The following is a 25,821-nucleotide window of genomic DNA, read 5'->3' as shown; positions in this document are numbered from 1 at the left end:
TTGGGTGTAAAGGGGTATGGGCGTCCACCGCGAGAGAAGTTCTTTGTATCTGCTCATATGCTCACTGAATGTCGTTTGCTGACCTTAATAGGAAGCATTACCTTGGACTCAACTTTGATTTCCTCATTCAAACACGGTCAATGACTGTATTTTTAGGATATGCCTGATAATTCGAATGCCTTCACGGCGCCGCCTTGTACCCCATAAAGCCTATGTTTAAGAAAGTTTGAAATTTGGGACGCTGAAACCCTTCGTCATCCAAATTTCCAAACTGTCGGGATCGCAGGTCCAGAACGGCATTAATCGAAGCCACCACTCCTGCCATTTTGATTATCTCACAGCCTTGAACCAGCGTTCTCACACGCTTATCCGCTGGCAGTCGTGGCAACGCTAGGCCTAGCTGCTTCAACGTTTGCTACCAAGCTTACTGCTGTTCTGTTGCATTTTCTTCATTGAAATAATTCACTGCTGTTAGCAATAGAACCGACTATGCTTGCCTTTGTCATTCGCGCAGATGGCTTCTAAGTGCAGAAAGCACAGTGTATCTAAAAGATGTTGCACAATGCCGGTTCCCAAACGTCAGCTTCGCCGCAATACAATGGTGTTACGCGGTCAAACATACGCGAAGTATTGCGGTGAAGCATACCGAGAGCGGAAGGAGCCACTCTCACACAACACATTATGTATTCCTTAATGTATTCGGTAATGTATTCCACTCGTGCACCTGGTGTATCCTGTGACAGTTCGAGCACCGATACACTTAACAAGTGCACCGGCAGGCCTTCAGAGCTATTTTGAATGTGCCTGTGGCGACTAGAGCCCTTCAGGGCAGTAAAAGTTATGCATTCATCTTTTTTCGGACTCCCTGACATTTAGGACATTTCCCTGGCCCCCAGGAGTCCTAAAAATCAAATGTTCAATACATCTAAAATGCATAAATGCTTTTTTGAGACAGTTGCTGGATCGATTTGAATGAATATTGTTTCATTTAAGAAAGCTGAATTCGACTGGCTGTAGGAAGCAAAGTTATAATTTAGGGTTTCAGTTTTTTTTACAACTTGCCAAAATCTGGTAACCTTAAGAAATTGAAGCACGAAGTTTAGAAATCAGTCAGCATCAAAATTGCATCTGTTAGAGCGTCTCAATTAGACAACTGTCATATAGGTGTTTACGACTTACATGAAATTGTTACTATGTTTAAGAGGGTTTTGCAAAAGCCTTACACAGAAATTACTGATATATCTCACAGCAGTGTATACTGCCTCAATTTTGCTAGCTTTAAGTGTCTTAATGGGTGCGGCTTACAGAAATGTAATATTGCCTTTCACTGCCGAGTTGCAGATGTAAACTGAGTTTAAAAAACTTTTTGCAGTATTCAGCAATGTTTGCAAAAATTTTGCTGGCATTAATAACAAATCTGCTTCCTAAAGTTGGTAGATCAAAAATTTTTCTTTTAATGCAACAAACTTCATTTAAATCTGTGCAGTGTGGATGCCAAGCAAAACAATTTCTCCGTTCTCATGTATTTATAGATGGGAGAATCTTGAGAGCTAAAGCTTCCCCTTCAGTTGTCACACTAAAACAGCTGGTAGTGCAGAAATGACTGCAATTTGGGAATTGAAATTGATACAACATGCACAAGTTTTTTGTTTGGTCTTCAAACTTGTTGGAAACTATGTGTAGCACATCGCCTTATAAGTGTGGGGCAGGCACAAACACCTTATGTACCTTGGCGTTATACCTGTTTGATCGGAGAATCCGGCATTTTCTAACATGTCCCTCTGAAATTCTTTTCAATTCAATTCAAGTTTGTTATATACATTAGAAATGTTACATAGTTGTGCATATACAGAAGGAGGTCCCAAGGTTTACACACCATTGGAGGGACCTCCTGTGCAAGTAAAATGAGTAAACTACAAACTTCAAATCCTTTGAAGCTAAAGAGACTGACATACATATCAAATTGGTTAGTAGAGCTTGACTGGATCTTAAAAAAAAACTGAATAAAAAGCTGAGCTTTACCATAAGAAGAAGCTTGGTAAACAAAAGCCTGAAGTTGCCAGACTAGTGACTAGCTCTGTGGCATCATTAATTTTAACAGTATCTGCTCGGTACCTGCTCATCAACGCACAAGAACTAATACAGTGCATTCTACAGAAATCGGACTCAACCTAGCCAGGTCTGAAAGCTTTTTCTGCATAAAGTAGCCCAAACATGTGAAAATAGTTTGAAATCCTGAGGCTACAGTGACATACCGACACCAGGTTCGACCATGTGAAGACTAGGATGGTTTCCTTGTTACATAAGATTTGTTCACATTCTTCAGACAGTGATAGAATGATGCCTGTTCACATTCTGTTTTACAGTCGCCGACCGATAAATCGGACACTGATAATCCAGACATGCTCGATAATTCGGACAGCTTTGCGGCACCGCCAATAGCCCCATAGACTTAATGTGTAAAGACGACCGATATTTCGGACAGCCACCAGCTTTACATTCGATTATTTGTACTCCATCCGTGACTGTAGCGTACGCGGATTCTGCCGCCATTATCTCCTCTGGCAACCTCAATGAGACATGAAGTATGGCTTCAGAGATTACACGTAAAATGGTAATCCCTGAGGCCTTGTTTTAGCTGCAGCTCTAAGCCTCAGATTAAATTACATACGCTGATCTTGGAGGCTTTGTCTGAATTATGAGGTCGCATCAACTTCGCGATCATCACATCCTATTTTGGCATCCCAGCGCATGGACCGCTCTCGTCATTCTGTTTGTTTAGTTGGCATTCCGACTGCGCTCTGCTTGCTCCAAGAAGTCGTTCTCGTGAAGTTATCGAGAGGCCGTGTCAAATGGCACCAACGGTTCCCTCGCAGTCTGACTGAAAGAGCCTTGCGTCGCAGTCTGAATAACCCTGACTCCGCAACTGAAGAGCCTGAACCGACGCCTACCACGATGAGCTCAAATGCAGACATCATTGATGACCTGCTAGGCTGCGGTGTGCCGATTCCTGCCGCCGTTACATTGGAAGACATTGCAGACGTCGACAGCGCAGTGTTGTGTGACGAACTGAACGATGACGAAATAATTGAGCAAGTTCTCCCACTGTTAAACAGCGACTCTAACTCGGATGATGATGTGCTGGGCAGATCTGACTTGAGCCTTTGCAGTCCTTACATCAGCGTACAGCGACAACAGAAAACTGGCAGAAATACAGGTGTACTTGGTTGCACACTAAGCGGAAGTGTGTGCGGCAACGAATCGACCACTTTTTTCTTGTACAGGGGCATTAAAATGTGAATAAAATTATTTTGGGAACATTCGTTTTTACGGATATTCGATAGTTCGGACTTATTTATGTTCCCTGTGAAGTCATAATTATCGGTCGTTGACTGTATGAGCTCTAGAAAGTGAGAACTATGAACTAGAAATTGACATTATCTGCTCACGTTTGATGACAGCCAGGGCACACCACTGGGCTTTCTTCCATCGTGAAGCGAGCAGCCATTTCTGCACTTTGCGGACGAGCTGGGCAAGGTTCTCTGGGTCAGACTTCATAATTTGGTCAAACTCGGCAAATTTCCCAGGCCGGAAGAACACCTTCGTTAGGCCAAACTTGAAGTCCTTCTCATTTAGACCCAGGGCCTTGAAGAGGGCCTGGTGGGAAAGAAGAGGAGGAGCAGACAAGACCAAAGGCATAAGCATGCGTTCAATATGAGCTGCAATGTGGTGTCCGTGGTTGAACGGGTCCCAAGACTGCATGACTGGTACTGACACATGAAAAATTCAAGAGCTATACACCGTTCCAATTACTGGTACTATTTATTGAACCAAATTTTTGTATGTAAGTGCCAACGCGCTGTGTTGGGGACCCTTCTACCATGAACACCGTGTTGCAGCTCCTATCGAAGTATGCCACTGCGCCGAACTCCGGGTATCTCGAAACCTAGACTGCGAAAATGCTGAAAGAAAGACAGTACAGAAACATCTTTTTGTACTTTTTTGCACAGCTGTGGTATCGCCAAAAAGTGAAACCAGGGCAGGTATTTTGTAGCAATGCCTTTTCTGATGCTAATGCCTTTTCGTGCTTTTCGCACTTTGTTAGCGGTCAGAGCAATGGTCCGCTCACATTATCAACAGGATCAGCCGCTCATGATCGATGGATGATAAGACTAGAACAGAATAAAGCATAACGCATCGCTACAAAATACCGGCCCAGGCCTGCAATTTTATCCCAATGCCTTTTGCTTGATTCTACTTCACCCTCATCTACAGTTCTCGGCCGGCTGATCCCATTGATTATGCGGGCGGAACATCGCTACAACCAATGATGCGCGCAAAGAGTGCGAGAAAGAGTAGCGTTGGCCAGAGGCGAGCGTGCTGCTACTTTTAAACATGTCAGCCATGCACGGCAGTGCCTCGATGCCTGGTGCTCGGAGGCAGCTGTTGTGCATAGCTGTGCTGGCGGCGGTCACGTTACTAAGCAGGGCAGGGGCGAGCGCTTTCCCGCGACGTTTGCTCGCAATGCACGGCATGGTGCTTTTGAGAGATACAGATCTTGCGGCCATTGTTCCGCTGACTTTGTAGCGATGGCTTATGCGGTGCAGTTCATTTTCGCACTTTGTCAGTGGTCAGGACGACGCTCTGTGGAGGTTATCCTCGGTTGAAAACTCCGGGGTACAGAGCATGTTTGCGACATTGTTAACACGTCTCGGTTTCGAACATGGTGTCAACATGCATCTGCGTTTGCGCTTATATGTTCAAGGTTTGCCGTTGCCAATATGCGACTGACGTGTCGGTTGCTGGGTCGCACATAATATCGCAAGAATGATCTACCAAAAGTACCGCTCCTGGTACATTGAGCTTTTGTGAGGAAGTCGGCGGTTACCGGCGCTATATTGGAAAGGCGTTACATTGGCTTCAACGTATTGGACAGGCGTCAATTCGGCTATCTTGAAACTCCGCTTATCTCGAAATATTTTTCAGTTTTCACTATTTCGAGTTAATGGGGTATTACTGTACTTGATCTCTATGGGAATGACAGAGTGAGCTCATAAATGTATGGGTTGTATAGTGCAAATGGAACGACCACAAAAAGAACGACAAGACGACCCACAAACCACTTTGTGTGTTGTCTTGTCCTTTTTATGGCCGTTTCGTCTGTGCTATTCAACCCGAAGATCATGAAACAACAAGCTCAAATTTCCATTATCATAAATCTGGCCAATGAAATATATAGACGGTGAATCCAGCTTTTCGTAGAGGATTTCCCTATCCAGAAGCAGTCAAACCTCGTTATAACAAAGTCGCATCAGACAGGAAAATATCTTTGTTAAATCAAATATTCATTAGAACTTCAAACTGAAATTTATCACTGAAAATAAGAAAAAATAGAAGAGGGACCCAATACGCACATGCACATGCGCAGTGTTACGATCGGCCGGTGGGGGCAGTGAACTTTGCGCCACTTCCGATTTCATGTGACAAATCGCTTTAGCATGGTGAAGTTAGCAGTACGTTTTATCGGACAGACCAGTGGTAGAGTGACCTAGAATATGGGAGAGTTTCCAAAGCGCCGGCTCCGACGAGGGCCTTTCTCTGTGAACTGCCGCGCCGCGCCGCTGCTGCCGCGGACCCGTGGGCTTATCGCGCTCGCGAAGCGAGGGTCGTCTGCTACGCGCTGTAGTTTTTTGAGTTCAGTTTCCACGCAAAGCACTTAAAGCCTATTTAACTTCAACAGTGTGGTGCTGCATGGAGCTTACCCATCTTTGAGCGTTGTGTTTGTGCTTGGGCAGCAAGAGAATGCAAAAACTAACGTATCAAACTCATCAGCGCGGCCTAGCTCCGGTGCTGGAATTCGGGAACGGTATTACGGTAACTGTGCGTGCGTAGAAACGCGCTAAATGAACCTGCGCAAGGAAAGAACGTAAAAAGGGAAACGTTATTCGCATGGGTACGCGGGCAATAGCACCATGCTTGCAAGAATAAGAGTAACGAAAAAAGTAAATTACTCGCGCAGTCAAGTGAAATACTTAGGTGCGTGCAGTGACTGCTTCGCTCACCATTATGCGCTTTTCGCTCACGGTCAGTAGTGGTTTACAACTACATGCATATGTATTTATTCGAATATTTTTTAGCCACGACAATATTTTATTATGAACAGAGCAGAGTGACAAGGTGTAAGGAAAGCAAGAGAAAGAGCAAAGACGGTCCTGACACCGCAATACTGTTGGCTTATTTCGCTTCAGAGATTGCGTACACGAACAATTCTTGCTGTACGCTGTCTCTTCAATACAAACTTCGCGCATGATGTACCTTAAGGTTCACCGTGAGCGAAGCTTTTTTCAAATTCAAACATTCGAAAGAAAAGCCATTCGATCCAGCCAATAGCTAAAGAAATATATTTTTTTCTACATTGAAATGAATAGATAGCTACTACTGGCCTAGCCATTTACTAATTTGTTATGTAAAAGTTATTACTGCAATAGCCTTGTTTTAATAATCTGTGAATCCTCTCTGAAATTACCAACATGTAACTTCTCATTATATCATAGTTATTGCATAACGTGTGATTTTTTACATAAACTAAGAAGCATTCATGGCGCGTTACGATGTTTGTGCTTGCATTATATTGAGTGGAAAATTGTCTTGAAAATTACTATCTTAGATGCCCTACAAATATCACTATTGATTCTACATATCCCTAAAATAGTTACCTTCAATAACAGCAAAAAATTAAAAGTTTATGTTCTGGTGATTTGTTGCCTATTTCATTACATAACTACAAGTACGTAATTATTGATCAGTAAGTATATTTGCTGTGTACGAACCAGCGAGCATACGCAATAAATATTCCTAAAGTTACTTGCATGTTAAAATTCGCTTAGTGTTTGCGCTCTTGTAACACAAGAAGGCGAAAGACGAGTTGCACATACGTAATCCATTATGTTTGTTTTCTGACGCTTGCTAGTAATTATGAAATGAGGCATACGTATACAATGTTGCACTGTTAGCGTTTCATTTATTTTGGGTTGTCTTGTTTTCTGCAGCGTATATTTCTCGCATACCCTTTACCTATGGCGCGTTACGATGTTTGTGCTTGCATTATATTGAGTGGAAAATTGTCTTGAAAATTACTATCTTAGATGCCCTACAAATATCACTATTGATTCTACATATCCCTAAAATAGTTACCTTCAATAACAGCAAAAAATTAAAAGTTTATGTTCTGGTGATTTGTTGCCTATTTCATTACATAACTACAAGTACGTAATTATTGATCAGTAAGTATATTTGCTGTGTACGAACCAGCGAGCATACGCAATAAATATTCCTAAAGTTACTTGCATGTTAAAATTCGCTTAGTGTTTGCGCTCTTGTAACACAAGAAGGCGAAAGACGAGTTGCACATACGTAATCCATTATGTTTGTTTTCTGACGCTTGCTAGTAATTATGAAATGAGGCATACGTATACAATGTTGCACTGTTAGCGTTTCATTTATTTTGGGTTGTCTTGTTTTCTGCAGCGTATATTTCTCGCATACCCTTTACCTATACACGCCGTGCTATAGCTTATAGTGGCTTTGATAGGTTGTACTGCGAAGCTCGAGGACGCAGGTTCGATTCCCGGCCACGGCGGCTTGCATTTCGATGGAGGCGAAATGCATAAAACACCCGTGTACATAGATTTAGGTGCACGTTAAAGAACCCCAGGTGGTCGAAATTAACGGAGCCCTCCACTGTGGCATCTCTCATAGCCCTATTGCGATTTTTGGGTGTAAAACCCCAGAAATTATTATTACTGTTATTACCCTTTACCTGTGCTCTCAGTTCTTCATGATATATGGGTAAGTTCGAAACGTTGAGATCTAGATTGGCATTCAACACATCGTCACACCCACAGCATCAGAGGGATTTCTGGCCGTCGTCATATCACCACACGTCATTTTGTTATCGTTAATCGTGACGTGAGTGCAAGTATGTCAAGTTACTAATGCCATGACCCATCAGTCATCTTAGTCACACATTTGTGCCTTTTCACACTATAGTTTGGTATATATACCAAGTGAACGAGCCGCGAAAGTTACGCAGTTTGTATTTATTTTTGGTACCGCGGCATCGGCCAACAGACATTCCGCTTCCCAAGAGCCCAGTTAAGGATTTCGCTTTACTAAAGGAACAACAGAGCGTGGGATGCAGTCTTGTAAAGCAAATCGAATGCATGAAATAAAAGAAAGGAATTGATAGGGTGTAAAAGCGTTAGCATAAGCGAGCCATATATGCCACTTTCTCTTGGTTATTAACGCGATCTCCAGCTTACATTCCTCTGCAGCACCCACTTTGCTCATTCCACGCATAACTAAATGAAGTAAGCGCGCGGAATGCGTTACCCAAACAGCCGCGTAAGCGCGGACCAAGCGAGCTAGAAGGATATAGACAAAATACCCGTATTCACAACTGGCAAACGCGTTCTCTGTGCGGTGAGTCACTGCGGTATTACCTTGCGGTGACGTGGTACCTAATAAAATTATCGCAATGTTGGCTAATTACAACCAAAATATCAGGCTCGTAGCAGACGCCCGCTGCCTTGGCGCAGCTTCCGCAGCGGAGAAAGCCCACGGGTCCAGTACAGCAGCGCCGCGGCACGGGAGTTGACACAAAAAGGTCCTCGCTCCTCCCATGCATTCGCGTGGTGCTTTGGACACTCTCCCATATTCTAGGTCACTCTACCAGTGGCGACACCATGGCGAGACACGCTTGACACCAGAATACATGGTTGATGGATGCCCTTTGGCAGCCGACCACGACGCTGAGGCCAAGGAAAACCTGGGAAAGTGCGTTCTACGCTGTTTCGTTACAGCTGCTGCTGACTGCCTAAGCCAACTGTCAGACGAACCAGCTAATTGCTGGGCAATTCCATGAGGCGAGACATGTCAATTGAGACAAGCGTGAACCCTCCTATCGAGTGTCTCCTCCTTTCTCTGGGGCAGTGAGCCGTGTGCGTCCGAGGGTACTTCTCTGATTGTGTTCAGTGAACAAAGGCGCCGGAGTGATTATGTACACCTTTGTCCTCAAGGCGGAGCCTTCAATGACATTGGAAGCTCCGGTTGGAGGAAGGTGTGACCACAGATTTCCCTGGCCTAGGGATTAAGGGAGGACAAAAGGGTTTTAAGCAGACTTTTTCGGCTAATCTAGTATGCTCTCCCAGAGAGTTGTAGTCTGCTCTGACATGTAGCTCATGCTACGAGAACAATTTATTGTGCTCCGTGCTCCTGCTAATACGAATCCCTTGTTCTGTAAATAAGTTTGCCTCTTCTATGTAAACAAACCCCCTGTTCTGTTTCCCACACCTCTCGACCTTGTACTCATCCCCAAAGAAGCAACCCTCGTCAAGAAGGCTCGGACGACAGCGTGGACCTGCTAAGCCTCCGTACGACGCCTCGGTAGCGTAAGCCAGCGACCCATTACGAGACGCACCGGCGGCGTAGGCTAGAGTGTGACCCTTCGTTTGACTTCCAACTCCGAGACCACGACCCCTGAATCCTACAGCAGACAAAGGAATCAGGGTGATAAAAACCTTCAATTTGAAGCCAATGTTTGTTCTGTCTTTACCTTACCTTGCATATTAATTTTTTTTTTTACGCTCTATGTAGCAAGCAAGCAAGCAAGCAGCCTTACAAGCTTGCCCCCGTTTCTAGGCTTCCAAGTTTATTCTACTGTAGTACAAAGGGCTCTTTTACTTGTTCTAATTTGACTTACATAATTTATCAATTTGAAAGCGAAGCTTTCTTTGGCTCTTCCTTCAAATATCTCACTACTCCTGGCTGCTGTCTTGCCGAATGTGTGGGTCATACTGAATGTAATGTTGTTGCCATGCTGTTGCTGTACCACTCTTTCCTGCTGGCTACAGTCTTGCAGAGTTGGCTGGTACTGGACACAGTGCGAACAAACATCGAATATAGTGCGAATCGAGGCATCCTGCAGTAGCACGTGATGCACGTAAGTGCGGACATGAGCTCCAAAATCAACACGTCATTCCATCACCTTCATGCCATTGTGATCATTCCTTTGTTATGTCTTCGTCAACCTTCTGCCATTTTCACTCTGTCGCTGTGACTGTGTTGTCACATCGTCATCATCCTCCCTTTGTCATTGTGTCATCATCACAAAGTGGCCGTCATATTGTCGTGGTTGTTCCATTGTCGTCATTTTGTCATAGTGACTCCACTGTCATCATCTGGATGTCAATGCTCCAAATTTGTCCTCCCATCGCCATCATGCCATTGTCATTTCAGCTCTGTCATTCCCTTCAACACACTATCAGCATCAATACAGCATCAGTACCACATTCTCGTTATGCAGTCGTCATGCTGTCGTGGTCGTTTCACTGTCATTTTGTTGCATATTACAGTGTTGTCGTTCCATAGTCATGGTTGTGTGTTCGTCATACCGTATTTATTCGAATCTAGGCCGACAGTTTTTTTTAAATACAGTAATCATATACGAAACTCTAGGGTTGGCTTAGATTCGAGGATTTTAAAAAACTCGCCAGTTTTTAACTGAAACTGATAAATAATGTTACGTGTAACTGATGCCCAAGGCTATGTACACTTTATTTACAGGGAAGATAACGGAGGCCAAAATGGCGATGCTATCTCAAGCGGGAACCCGTCGTCTTCCTTCTCCTCAGTGTAACCACACCGTGGCGGCGGCTGTTCCGTATCATCACCCCCGGCAGTAGAAGCACCGTCCTGGTGATTAAGCTACACATCCGCGGTGAAAGGTGTGTGCTTTAGTCTCGCCACGTGAACGATGTCACTTGCAGCTGACGATGACGCTGAGAGATCGGCGGGGATGATTTCATACATGACATCGGTCAATTGTCGCACCACACGGTATGGTCCAGTGTAGCGCGACAGCAGCTTTTCGGAAAGGCCAACACGGCAGATGGGTGACCAGAGAAGCACCAGAGAACCTGAAGAAAAGTGCACGTCGCGATGGTGACAATCATAAAGGTGTCTTTGATGCTCCTGTGAGGCCTCGAGATGGGTGCGGGCGAGCTGGCGGGCGTGGTTGGCGTGTGCGATCGCGTCGCGGGCGTATTCAGTGGCTGAACGTGCGGGCGAGGGCAGCAAAGTGTCCAAGGGCAACACGGGTTCGCAGTCGTATAGGAGATAGAATGGTGAACAGCCGGCGATGTCGTGACGCGATGAATTATACGCGAACGTCACATATGGTAAATGAACATCCCAGTCGTGGTGGTCGGCCGCAACGTACTTCGAAAGCATGTCGGTGATGGTTCGGTTGAGGCGCTCTGTGAGGCCGTTGGTGTGTGGATGGTAGGACGTGCTGAACTTGTGCTTTGTCAAGCACGAACGGAGGATGTCCTCGATGATACTGAATATAGGGCATTGTTTGAAGATGACAGCGATAAGGAAGATAGCGAAGAGGCTAGCAGCGATGGTGATGTAGAATGAGTTCGGCATGTTCATATTCAATAAATGCTTTTTCATTTTATGAACACGGTGTGCTCCCTTTTTTGTTCGGCCTACATTCGAGGTAAGTTTTTTTTTTTTCTGACTTCAGACTTTGGGGGGCCGGCTTAGAATCGGAGTTGGCTTAGATTTGAGTAAATACGGTATATTCATCTTCATGTCATTGCGGTCATTCTATCGTAGTCATGTGTGTCATGTGCACGATTGAGGGCAACAAGTATCTGCTAAGTGAGGCGGTTCCAGTGAAAATTCCCAACTGGGTTATGTGGTCTCTACTTGCAAATGGTCGTGAAGCAGGAACTGTTCTTTGCAAACACCAATTAAAGCTTTGCTTAAACCAATTCCCAATTCCCACAGCACGTGGGATACACAGGTTTTTTTAGACAAAGAGAGTCATGTGACAAAACAATTACAATTCACTGCAGTTGAATACACTGTTCCAAGATGTTGAAATTAGGACTGCTGTTCCCACCACTGATGTCACAAAAGGCAGCCCACGGTCCAGTTTGTTTCAATGTGACAAATTATGCTTATTTATAATCACGTCTGCAGATTTACGCCAGTTGAACTGTTTTACATGTGACAGAAGGTACAGAGGCATCTATAAGGACCATCACTCTAATACAGCAAAAGAATTAGCAGCACTTTTCTTTAAGGAGGGGTCAGACGTCTTCCCACTTGGGGAATAACAACTGCAATGCTTTTTTTTAATTTTTTGCCCAGATCGCCAACAAAAATCCAAATAGTATTGTTCTATAAATATGCCAGTGCATACCTTGCAAAAGAGCCTGGGGTCAAGTCGAGCAAGCTCAGGAGGCAGGTACTGCTTGTACATGTTGTAGAGGTCAGAAAAAGGTGCCCTGGATGGGTAGCCCTGCTGCATCAGCTCAAGGACAGAAGTCATGCCTGCGAGTTGACAGAAAATACCCCCCAAGAAGGTCTCACAGCTACACCACACAGTCACACAAGTTAAGGATTTCAATGCACAAGCTGGGTTACAGGGGAACAGAGTAAAAAATCTGACAAAGAGATGCACAAAAAACACACACAGTACTGTACTTTCAACAAAAGGTTTATTTTGTGAAACATGAGAAGCATTATCTACGCATGGCTTTCTTGTTTACCTGCAGTAATCAGTATAAAAATCTGACTGCTTGCAAAATTAAAAGTTGAAAGTACAGTGAAAGTACAGTCTGCCTTATTTTAATGCAAAGCATTCTTTGTCTCATTCCTATCATTTTTTCGTAGGTAGGTTCCACTCTCGCCTCCCTTTGATTTAAAAAAAAAAAAAAAAAAAAAAAAAAAAAAGGTGACCGATGGTGCAATCGAACCTCTTCCGTGGAGCACAGCAGCCCAGTGCTGTATCCAGTAGGCCACACTCGCACACATACTTCTCTCATTCCAAAGGCAGCCCGCTCTTTGAAACACTTGGCGCATGGGTCACGTGCCACTTTCTCATCTTCTTTCTTTGTGACAGCTCGCGCTTTGAGGCGCCGTGCCGTGTTGGACTGCACTGTCTCTGAGACTGGCCCAATTTTCTCATAGCAGTTTAGGCAACATAGAAACTGCGAGACATTGAACCAACTTTATAATCAGCCAAGTTAATGTTTTAGCATTTTTTCGCTGGAGTTCAAATGCCATCGTTGTTTTAACAAACACCACATGACATAACCATAGGTATGCACGATTGTATAGCATGTAGTTGATGTCACAATCAGTGTTTCTCTTGCTTATGCTAATTCACTACCCATGTAGAACCCAAGAATCATGTCATAAGTGGCGTAGATGTGCCTTTGCTGCCTTAAGATTGTCTTCCATGTGGCAGCCGTGCTGCTGTCATCACACTCATGTATACTCAAGGCCCACACAAACTACTCAATTTACACAAACACACTGGTTCACCTGGTAACGGTTTACGGAACTCCAAACGATGCTAGATAGCCAGGTACTTGCAAAATGCTTCGTATAACATTGATTCCCACAGTGCATGTAATTTTGTACATCTCTTTGTATTTGTCAGATTTCTGTGCTGTCCCCCTGTAACAATGAACAACCTACAAGCCAGTTAGTAACGCTCCACAAGTTGGGCACCAGATAAATACCGAATGCAAACATTGTCATGCTTAGACAACTGGACAAAAACTGCCCAAATGTGCCGGCCCGGGTACAGAGACGCCCGCCAGCTGAACCCACGGCAGTGCGCACCTCCCTAATATCTAGTTCACTCGCAACGCCCTCCGCCTATTTTTTGTCGTTTTGTGCCTCAGCTAGGGAGCACTGTGCCACTCGGCCCACTCAACCGTATTCTAGTACATTCTAAATACAGCCGCCCTGGCCGTTTCAACAGCAGTGACAACAGCCGGGAGTGGCAGCGGGCATGCCAGCCACTTGCCGTAAGCACTGAAAAGTCCAGTGTTATCAGTGTGAAAATTACGAGAAACTGTGCGGGAGACAGGGGCGCACCTACGGGGGGGATTCGGGGGTTGTAACCCCCCCCTGAGGCCGAGTTAACCCACCCTTTTGTATAACCCCTTTTCTTTCCTTGCGCCTTTGAGTACTGCAACTAAGATGTAAGAGGCGTAATCGTCTGCGAGTACGCAAAAAGCGCATTTTTTGACAATTTCCCGTGAAGAAATTGAAATTAGTGCTGTTTAGATGGTATTGGAAAACTGTCAACCCCCCCCTGGCAGAGATCCTGGGTGCGCTACTGGCGGGAGACGCCGTCGCGCAGTGTGCGGAACGTGAACAGCTTCACTCTTTTTCATAGAATGAATCCGCTCACTGTTTGCAGCCACTGCCGGAGCCCACATTCCGAAGCCGTTCTGGCGCAGCGTGGTGAAATTTTGACCAATTTTCTGTGTTTGGTGCAGGAATTTGCGCTTGTATCAAAATGGCTCAAGTGGCGCAGGAGTCCCACCCCTGAACAACTGGGACTCTGAAGACAAGCTTCGCCACATGTATTCTTCCCTGGAAGATGCCGTGAGGTTTGAGTATCTGGAGTCCACGCTAACAAAGTGGGATCTCTTTCAGTGCAGCTTCCTGAAGAGGTTCACAAGCGCTGCAAGGTGAACAACCACATGATATCGCCTCGCAGCTACTTAGTGGAGACCTTGACGGCCTTCCTGTTCACTGATACCAGGCCACTACCTGTCGCTGCAGCGCCGGTCATACACTGGCCTAATCCCTGGTCGGTCCCCTTAGCCCTTATCCAGAAAACTAAAAACAGGAAGTGATGGAAGTATGGTTGCTGTTCATTGAAATACCAAAGATCCTCTGCTGCCACTGCAAGAACCATCTTGAGAACGCAGCAATGGCATGCCGTATTGCAGACGAAGCCAAGATGATGCCACGCAAAAAAACGCTTAACCTTGCACTCGGCCGCGTAACGCTTGAAACAGCGAAGCTGGGCGATTGTAAACCAGCATTTATCAGAAGTGCACGCGAACTTTTCATCTTATTACTAATGATAATGATAACTTCTTTTCGTGCGTCTCGGACTTATGGCCGTCACTGCGCGTTGCATAGTGCAGCTTGCAACACCGACACCACGTTCCAATGCTGACAGTGCGTTCCAGCAGACCCGCTCCGTGAATGCGTCTCTCTCACTCTCTTTTCTTTATCTCTCTCCCGAGCATAGCGCGCAAAACCTATTCTTCACCTTGCAGAGCACGAGCATGCGAACGCGCCAGCTGTGGACGAAGAAAACGACACTCGCACGCCATCATATGGTTCGCATAAATGCATGTTCTGCAAACGTGGCTATATAGCCTAGTGGCTACGACGCTTGTCTTGGGACCGTGGGTACGCGGGTTCGAATCCGAATATGTTAAGAATTATTTGACATCCCTTGCTCAGCTAGAACTCTGCACTTACACAAAACATGCTACACGAAACCCCGAGGTATGAAAGGTACCATGGTCTCGAAACAATTACACCGTGCAGTCTTTAACACATAATATACCGACTGTACTAAACAAATATAGGCACACAGTTACGCTAAACAAAGATGGTTTACGTGACTACTTTCTTTCTTTATAGCGACGTACCGATCAGTATATTGCATTCAAGTATAAAATGTCATTGTTTATGCATACCTGCGATGTGTAATGCTTGTTGTGTATGAAACCTTTCATGAAAGTGTTGTGTATAAAGCCTTCTGTGTATATGTCATCTGAGTACTACTGACATGTAGGGGACCCTGGGCCTCCGTCAAGCTGCTACGACAGCTTTTTGCCCAGGTGTCCCTCCAGTTCCTTTTGTTTCTGGTAAATAAAATTGATTGATTGATTGATTGAATCCTGCCTCTGCAAAAAAAGTTTATTTTCTTTAATTTCTTGATACGAACCACAAACCACAAATTACGGCTGGCCTAAACTGCTTCGGTGTTAAAAGACCTGACAACATGACGTAACAGCAGCGGGACAGCGCACCGCAGCAGTGATCCGAGGCTGCGACCTAACTGCAATGCAAGACAAAGAACCACCGACCTTGACGAGTTTCTCAAAGGCCACAACAGTCACCGCTCTAGAGGACACATAGACTACTCCATCATTAGTGGACCCTTCACCGCCAAGTTGACGTTAAGATTGTATGGGACGGCCCTCAAATCTGGACAGCAGAAGGACCACGATTAACACTGACTGGTATCTGCACGGCGAGAGTTACCATCCATGAGTAGACCTACCCTATAACCTTGCTTATCCTACAACTATGCTCACATGATGTAATTCTCGGCATGGACTTTCTGAGCCAACATTATGCCATCACCAACCTAAAGTCCAAGTCAATAACACTGTCCACAGAGCAAGCCATACCGCCGCATACCAGTCTATGGTAATGTGCCTTGATTGCTGTCGAAGATCAAGTCAGCCTCCTGCCTCGCTCCAGTGTCATCATTTCCATCAGCAATGAAACACTCGCTGACATAGCAGGCATCGTCGAGGATGACCAACATCTGCTACTTGACCATGAAATTAGGGCTTTGCAAGGAGAGTCGCTCGAATGCATAGTCGGAGAGCGAAGGTGCTGCTGATAATCTTCAGCCAGATGTACAAACATCTAAATAAAGGCTAGACGATCGCATACGTAGGAGAAATTAAGGAAGCCAGCGATGCATTTGTCCTCTCGGCTTCTGCCACATCAACCTCAATGACCGTAGTTCTCGAACCAAACTTCGACGTCAATCCAAGCCTTCCAATGCATCTCAAACGCCTTCTTCTACAATACAAGGACTGCATTTTGTTGTCATCAAAGATTCAACAAACACCAGTTGCCAAGCATCGCATAATAACCTAAGATTGCGCTCGACCTCTCCGTCAGTGCTTGTACTGCATTTCAACACTAGAATGAGAAGCCGTAAAGCAACAAGTAGATGAAATGCAGCGGGACAAAATTGCCATCTCCTGTGGTCTAAGTAGAAGGGAAAGATGGAACTGTACTTTTAACACGAAAGTGTTTTATGCCGGGGTCCACCAAGACTTCACTGACGTATTTCCGTCACGGAAATACGTCATAGAACATAATACAAAGAAAGAAACCAGAAGAAAAAGTTCCACAAACATGCAAAATTTGGGAATCGAACCCACGACCTCTCGGTCCGCGACGATAGATCGCCGAGCGTTTAACCCATTGCGCCACAAACGCATTTGCAGAGAGCTACACAGACGCGCCTTATATATCTAACACTCCTCCGTGTACCCGCGCTCTTGCTCGGGGCGGTGCCGCCGCCTACGAGCAGAAAAGAGAAGTACTGCATTATGACACTAACGCAGCGCCTCGATGCCAGCATTCGAAGGGACGCTGGCATCAAGAAGCACTACCGACGCCGTAACACGCTAGCACAAACGCGTTAGAAACGCGCTAGGTGGCGTTCACCGTACTCAGCACAGCGGAGCGTGGCCTCCGCAATTAGCTCTGAAAATGTTTCTGAAGTTGATCGCGGAGGCTGCAATTACGACGTGCTGTACGCGCTCATTTGACTCGGTGACGATTCAGTTACGTGCTTTGTCTTGCGCGTTGTATTAGTGTGTCAGTTACGTGCTTCGTCTTTCGCGTTGTGCTAGCGTGTGCAGCGTAGTGCAGCTTCCATATGCACGACGGTTGCTCATGGTCATCGACGTTGGTAGTCGTGATGGAGGAGACGTGCCACCAGGCGTCAGCGTGGGTGCATCAACGCCTAAGGGCGCTTTAGCCACAAAACACCAATAGGCATTATATATCAATGTGCAATAAACATTACACTACTTCTGTGAAGACACGTTTCACTTTCGTGTTCTATACCGATTCCTATATAAGAGGGATCAACCACATTTTTTGCATTGATTATGGCCACCTGAACAATATTATGAAAAAGGATGTATGTGCCCCTGCTAAGGATAGACGACACGTTGGACAGGCTCTGCAATGCTAAGTATTTTTCATCAGTGGATCTCAAGACTGACTACTGGCAAATTGAAGTCGACTAGAGGGAACGAGAAAAGACTGCCTTCATCACGCTTGATGGCCTTTACAGGTTCAAGATCATGCCATTCGGACTTTGCTCGGCACCCACAACTTTCCAGTGTGAAACTGACACGGTGTTGGCTGGCTTGAAATGGCAGACCTGTCTTATCTACTTGGATGACGTCGTCATCCTCTCCGTAAAATTTCACCCATCAACTGAGGTGGCTTGGAATAGTACTATAGAAGCAATCAAGTCATCTGGACTGATCCTGAAGCCGCTTCGTGTACAAAGAACTCTTGTTCCTGGGCCATGTCATCATTAAAATGTGGGAAACCTTGTATCCCATGATGGTCGCACACACAGCAAACGTCGCGGCCTTTCGCACTCGCTGCTTGCTGCTGATTGAAGAGACTTGGGTGATGTCAGAGAGATCTCACGAGACACGCCTGGTGGCGCTAATAGCGCTTGTTATTCTTGTGTGCCGTCCAAGGAAGGCTTCCCCCCTCTCCCCAAAACTACTGGTGCTTGCACCTGACGCGACGTTTGCAGTGCGTGCAACCGTCATGGGACACGAGGATTCCCACAAAGCCTGGAGTGCAGCCCGACCTGCCGAAGACCCACCTTTGCAAATTTTCAGCAGCCCATCAACAAGAAGGCAGCGTGTAGATTCCTTGGCCTCTGTGCCTACAATGGGCATTTTGTCAACGACTTCTTTCTCTTTGCCACGCTGTTGACTCTGCTAATGAAATAAGAAGTCGAGGTTCAGTGGGGAACACCGCAGGTAAGTGCACTTTAGGAACAAATGACGGCTATAGTCACTACTGGTACTCGCAGACTTTGACAAAGACGCTGATACCAAAATCCACCTGACGCAAGTAGCGTAGGACTCAGTGCCACACTTTTCCAGAGCAAAGATGGACTTTAAAGGGTAATAGCTTACGTTAGCCATTTGCTATCGAAGCAGAAACCAATTCTACGACAGGAAAGGAGTGCCTTGCGATAATTTCGGCTACGTCAAAATTTGGCCTTACCTACAAGGTAGGTCGTTCAATGTCGTAAGAAAACGATGCCTTGTGTTGTCTGGCAAATTTGAAGGACCCTTCAGGCCGTCTTGCACAATAGAGCCTCAGGTTGCAAGACATCCCTGTGATTAACAAGTCCGGACGTAAACAATCTGATGCCGACTGCCTGTCTCACACCCCCATCGACTCGCCGTCACAAGATGACCAAGATGAGGACACCTTCCTGGGAGCAATAAGCGCTGATAAATTCGCCAAACGGCAGCTAAGAAGCCTTGCTGAGCACTTGGAAGGTAAGACTGACTGTCGTCGATTCAAGCGTGGACTGTCTCTGTTTTACTTGAGAAATGACATCCTCGTGAACAACTTCTCACCAGTAGAGTGTCAGGTTAACAGTGCTATGGGTGTTCTGCGAAACAGCAAGAAGATTCAATGACATTAGAAGGTTAACAAAAAGTGCACCCAGAGAATTTTGTAGTAGCTTCCTGCATGAAAAGGAAGTAAATGCACGAAAATGCCAGTAACCGTTTCTTTGCATAATGTATGCAGAGAGAGTTTTTGAAGAGTGTGGGAATCTCTGTCCCAAGGCAGTCTCCCATGCGGCAAATGTTGGGCAGACACGTCAAGCAGGTTTGGGGAGAGGGGGGAAAGCCTCCTTCACGCAGGTTGCGCACAGTAGTGAAAGCGCCATCAGTGCCACCGGGCGGACTCATGTGAGTTCTCGTCAAGGTTGTCCAAGTCTCTTTGGTTGCCAGCAAGCGGCGAGTGCAAAAGACTCCACTGCTGCTGCTCCCATTTTCCTGTATGCGGTTAGTCAACCACGTTTCTGCTGTGGCAGTCGCTGCTGCTACCAGTAGTCCAGCTCCTAAGTCAGAAGCCCCCTTTTACGTAGCGTATTACAGTCGAATCTACTTATAACAATATTCAAGTGCCATGAAAATTCCATTCTTATAACCGGGTTGCATGAAAAAAGAAAAATAGGGGTATGGCAGAGCTGTTGTGGGAAAACTACAATGACGGGGAGGCCAGTGCCTCTCCCCGCCACCGTCCTCCATCCGGCTGCTGATTGTGTTGACTTGTTTAACTTTTTAACTCTGCTTCCTGCGTTCTCCGATCGGGTGGAACAAGTCGCGGCTGTCCGCATTCAAGAATGGCACTGCTATAGTACAACCTCGTTAATTCAGATTTCATGGGACCGAAAAGCGCCCAAATTAACCGAATGCCGAATTATCGAGTACGTCACACGCTTTTATTTACTGAATGAATCAGCAGAATCCTGTTTCTGTTTTGCACATAAGCAATGTGGACGCTGCAATTCTTGTCATCTCGTGATTGATTAGCCCTCGCAGCGGCGAAGGCCTCGCGACTTCTGTCACAGCGCGATTGCGGCATGCATCTTCACCCGAGACACGCTTTTCACTACGGCGCGCACATTCGGATTATTTTTTTGCCCGGATCGCCAGGTCTCCACCCATCGCAATGTAATGGTGATCTGCATCCTCAATAGCTTTGCACTGAGTAAAAACGAAACTACAGTTTGCTGCAACTGCGGACGAAACCACGGTCGCTATTGAAGCGATCATGGATGGCGACTACTCGGTTATTAAGGCACGCAGCCGACGCGTGTACCGAGTCAAAACGAAACTAAAGTCTGCCGCAACTGCTGCGGACGAAATCGCAGCTGCTATCGACGTGATCATGGATGGTGACTGCATGGTTATGAAAGCATGTGGCCAACGCAGTGATATGCGCGGCGATAAATGCAAGAATAAAGGCTTTAAAGGCACAAATAGGCACGAAGCATTCCGGCATTGCCTTTATTCCAGTACGATTTTTCACTGATGACTATGGCGATGCGAACTCTGTCGCTTCGTTTCGGTGGACGCTAACGCCGTTTTGGCTCTATTGTGTCGCACATTGCGGCGTAGAGCTATGGGCACAGCCCATTCGTGTTCGGAGGGGTGGAAGGGCAACGAGACAGACGCGCGCAAGGCTGGAAAACAGTGTGCGGCAGCCTGCAACTGTTCAAATTTCTTTTTTGCTTTTTTCTTTTCAAGGAGTTTGCATACCATTCCCTTTCAGCACGGACACCCAGTACCCTGACTTCATCGTTATAACCGATAGTGCGGCATAGGGGCATTGTAGTAAGCGGGTTATTTCACCATAGAAAACATACAAAAGTTGACGGTGCTGCAGCTTCTCATTGTTATAACCGATATATTGTTGAAACCGGTATCGTTATAAGTGGGTTCGACTGTAAATACAGTAAAACCCCCGTGATACAAATTCGTAACATTCCCCGGCCGAAATACATTGTTAACAATACGAAAAAAATCGGCTGTTTCAAACGTGTTGCCGCACTGCTGCGGATCATACGAACGCGTGAGCAACAGCGGCGGCGGCCAAGCCAGCGGGGCGACCGGCATAGACAAGCCGGCACAGCGGGATCTGGGCGGGATCCATAGTTGCCAAGCAACCGACTACGTCACGTGGCTGCGCAATCTCTCATTGGTCCCCACGTCGAGAGGACCGGACCAGATCACAGACTAGCCGATACTTAGCGAGAAAGTAGACGAGGACCGCTGCTGCAACGACGGCCGAGGCGCAGCCCCGACGGCCAAAACGCTCCCTGCATTCGACATGCTCAGATGTTCAGTGGCGTGCAAAAACATTCCCAAGATCACGTGCGTGCACTTATACGCCTTTCAGAAGGCGATCGTTGACGATTTGGGCAAGAAGAAAACGTCCCGTTGATACGTTTTTCAAGGGACCGCGAAAAAAAGAGAGAAAAAAAAGCCGCAGTTTCGCCCGAAAGGTGAAGTAACGGAAGCGCAGCAGCAGCGAGCGAATTGACGTTTGCACTGTCTGCAACGATGAAGCAAGCTTCATCGAAGGCACAGCACATACGAAGCTACTGGCACTATAGGCGCACTTTGTCAACATCGCAGATCATTTTGACAACAAGGTCCGCGCGGGCACGCACTTTGCGCACGTCGTGCATCGCTTTCAGGATACGGCACCCGCGTGAGTGCGTCGTATCTGCAACGTGCCGGTCACTTGTTGCAACGCATCGGTCGCTTGTTGCAATGTACAAGCTGGCTAGCTGCACCGCTAAATTTATGTGACCGCCACATTCAAACGCAACGTAACATGCAGGAACATTATAGATTGGCGAAGTATCACCGGGAACGCCCAGTTATTCAACGCGATAGCATTTTCGATGGTTCATTCGAACATACCGCGCACCGACAATGCTCTCAGCAGCACGCCAAATCACGTGGCGGCACCGACACCGGCGGAGAAAAAAAAAAAAGAACCGCGGCGTCATGGCAAGGTCGCCGTTTCTGCGTGGCACTGGAACACGCGTGCACGTGCCGACGTCTCAGCCAACGCTGGCTGCAGCGCAGAGGGAAGCAACGGCGGAGGACCAGTCCGGCCATCACTCGCTTCAACAGCAGAAAACGAAACTTCAGGGAGCGGGCTAAGCGGCGTCGAGCCGGCGGGAGCGGCGGACGCGCACGGAGACAGTCGAAGGTGAGAAGGCTACGAGGCTGTTGAGAGGGAGGGTGAGGGTAGCCACCGAAGCGGCAGAGTTGCTGAGGCCAAATCCACTTCCCTGCCGCCCTACTCCCTCACTTGCGACGGTCCCCGCGTGCCCCCGTCGCCGTGTCGCCTCTTCCTCTTCACAACCACAATCTCTATCGCCGTGCCTGCGCCGCCCGCTCCCTGAAGTTTCGTTGGCCGACGCAGGCAGTTTCGTTGCCCTCGCTCGATATGTGCTTGCGCACTGCGATATTTCACGAATCGCACCGTTCGTACAACGTGCTATGGTGCACGAATATTTCAAAAATAAGTCCTTTTAATTCGAACAAATTTTTTGGCCCCTTCGAGTTCGAATTATCAAGATTCGACTATACATGGAAGTTAATGAGATTTAGGTAGGGACCGCGAAAACGCGACGTAGTAGCCGGGAAAACGCAGCAGCGAGGAAGGTATCAATGGGGTTCCACTATTAGAAATCTTTTCTGGTAAAAATAAATTCATTTTTCTTCATATTGTGTATGTTTTGATGATACGAATTTTGGGTGATACGAATATTTCACGCGACCCCGCGAGATTCGTATCACCGAGATTTTACTGTATTCTCTTCAAGGAAACCCTCAGCGATACATAGGTGGCTGGCCTGCTCAAAGTGTTAGTTGCAATCGTAATATACACTTTCCGAATGTACACGAGGTTGTCATCTACTGTTTCCTTGAGCTTGTACAGGAGTGCAGTTGACCGGCAGGCGTGCGCCAACTGCGTTGTGCTGAGGCGTAGCATCGTTGGCATCCTCCCTACAAGAGCAACCTGCCAGTCAAGAATCCCTTTCAGGCAGTGTTGAGAGAGCTAGAGCAAAAACGATACGTCTGGCCAACATGCCTGCAAGGCAGTCTGCCAAGCTAATGGCCCAATGCTAGCATTGTTACAATTAGTGTGTAATGTTCAATTTGTGTTTACAAGATGAAAAATCATGTGCTACAGACAAGAAGCTCCAGTGCTTGCTGTTTGCACTTTGGATTCATTTTAGTATTAAGCACTGGTGCGCCCATTAGACAAATATGCTATGCAGAAATGTGTTTTTCCCAATTAGGACGAGGGCCTATTATCCACAAACACTGCAGCGTCAAAATGTGTCTCAACAGCGTGCGTGGCTAGCTAGTATGTGTGACTGTGCTAGCAGCTTGGGCAACGCACCTGAGCACTTGATCTGCGAGAGAATCTGGCCGCCCTCAAAGCAGTGGTCCACCATGCGCAGGTTGGGTTTGATGCAACGCACAAAGTGGGTGCCAGTCTGCTGCAGCTTGTGCATGAGCGCCTGCAGCTGGCTGCGGAACTTGCTGCCCACGCTGATGAAGCTCAGCTTGCCCTTGGACAGTGACTGCCTGCTGTCGCCAACGTCAAACAGGCCCCGCAGGAAGGTGTTCTTGGTCTCCTGCACCAGCCCTTCTAGGGACGCGTGCAGTGCGTCGTTGTTTTTCTCCACGAACTTGGCCTGCACAAGCGAACACTACACTCACTACAGTGACACAGGGTATCCCCTGCATTTTCTCTGGACCTAAATAAAGTTATTTCCCTCACTCACTCACAACAGTAAATGTGACCAACAAACTGCTTGGCCGCACAAGACACACGTGTTTGCACAAAACTATGGCACGCAAGGTGATGCCCTCTGCTTCAAGATAATCGTGCGGTCTGTGGAAGAGACTCAAACTTTTGCACTGGCTGCAGTCCTATGTTGCGTATAACGTGCAAAAAAGTGAAAATGTGCAATTGATAATGCAAGTTCTGTGGAAAGTTCTTACGGTGGTGTCATGCAAATTATAGGTCACAAATGCATTGTACTCATGGTGCCAGCATGTGCTTATCACGAATAGCGCAGCACTCCTGCTGAGCCACACCGTTTGCTTCAAGTGTGCCTACAGTCAGTCTGGGGCCGCGTTCTGAAACGATCCACTTTGGCGATACTATTGTCTAGGCGATAGTCACGTTCAGTAAATCAACCTACTGCTTCCCCGTGACATCAGCATGCACTATCAACACGCTCTCTCGAACGTTCACAACACACAAGAGAACGCACCGGGCGAGTGCAGAGTGGCTCGAGTGTGTTATTTTCGAGTGCCACAGTATGACGCTGATGTCTTCATTTATTCATGGGAGCACCCAACGACACCGTGACGTCAAATTGACATGGACCGGAACTGATAGATGATGCTATTTATTTTTCGGTTTCGCTAAAACAGCCAATCAACGCACACTGTTGCGGAGGCGTGGCCAAGGTGACAGTATCGCCGTAGTGGATCATTTCAGAATATGGCCCCTGGTGCGCATTCTTAACCTGAAGTGGTAGGCTGTGCAGTCAGAACTTGGCCATGCAAGTACGCTTTGATTTCAGACTGTGCGTCATGAGAAATGAGAAAAAAAAAAAAAATGTTTTCCAACAGAGTCTGTGGTCTGATGCAAAATGGCAAACTAACGTCATACAGGCAATTGTCTCATTGGTTTCTGCCATTTACTCATGAAATTGCAGTGCACTGATGTTTCAGATGTTTTAACTGTTGCAGAAGTCTTCCATCCGGCCTTTCTGTTACGCCGCAGCATAGCCACGGGGACTTTTCCTAGCAGCGTGTGGCAGGGAGCCATAGCTCTCGCAGCGACGTGCTAGCGCGCCCCTGTCTGTATTTTTGCCCTTGGTGGGCGAGCCCATTGATTCCTGCGCCGACTCGGGACCGGGCATTTGTGCAGTGTAGGGTGCCACTGGAGACAAACGGTTCCCTCCAACTCAGGCCAATACTATGTTCTCTTGCGTGTGCAGCGTTCGGTGCCCCCTTTACGGCTTGTGCACGCGTGCAGCGGCGCACTAGAGAATGAGCAGAAACGACTGACGTGGCCCTGTGGCTCGCGAAGCTTGAACCCGCGGTGGTCGGTACTATACCAGACCCCACAAAGTCGAACGCCTTAACCACTGTGCTATATTGCGTAGCTATGGCATTTAGTATTTTGCACCCTACACAAACTATCAGAGTGGTGGCGTTTGCACATGTATCTCGGAGGCTACAACACGCAGTACTGCAGCAGTCGAGAATGCCAATGTGTCATGCACGCACAAGAAAGTTGTTCTCAAGAAGATGAGGCTTCTACTGTGATATCTTGCTGCTGAAATCTGCCAATTACGTTTTCATTTCCACCATCTATCTTGTTCTAGTCAGTGCGAATACAATGGGAAACCACCAGAATGTTCATGAATGATAACAGCAACACAAGATGTCTTCTCTCTTGCTTTTCACATTTTATGGCATTTTATGGCACATTTATGGCACATGG

General features: G+C 46.7%; 1 protein-coding gene across 1 annotated transcript in view; it reads right to left on the bottom strand.

Annotated features, from left to right (window-relative positions):
• LOC119460561 (unconventional myosin-VI-like) overlaps positions 1-25,821 on the bottom strand; it is a 119,784-nt gene that overhangs the window by 36,741 nt on the left and 57,222 nt on the right. The window contains exons 15-17 of the mRNA XM_037721495.2: positions 23,695-23,992; positions 12,272-12,402; positions 3,450-3,657 (exon numbers count right to left, since the gene is read on the bottom strand). Coding sequence (XP_037577423.1) covers positions 3,450-3,657; positions 12,272-12,402; positions 23,695-23,992 — 637 coding nt within the window. The remainder of the gene's footprint in view (positions 1-3,449; positions 3,658-12,271; positions 12,403-23,694; positions 23,993-25,821) is intronic.

The sequence above is a fragment of the Dermacentor silvarum genome, chromosome 8, assembly GCF_013339745.2.
Source record: "Dermacentor silvarum isolate Dsil-2018 chromosome 8, BIME_Dsil_1.4, whole genome shotgun sequence".
NCBI classification, from domain to species: domain Eukaryota; kingdom Metazoa; phylum Arthropoda; class Arachnida; order Ixodida; family Ixodidae; genus Dermacentor; species Dermacentor silvarum.
Note: the sequence above shows the minus strand (reverse complement) of the source record. Positions and strands in the feature narration are given on the sequence as shown.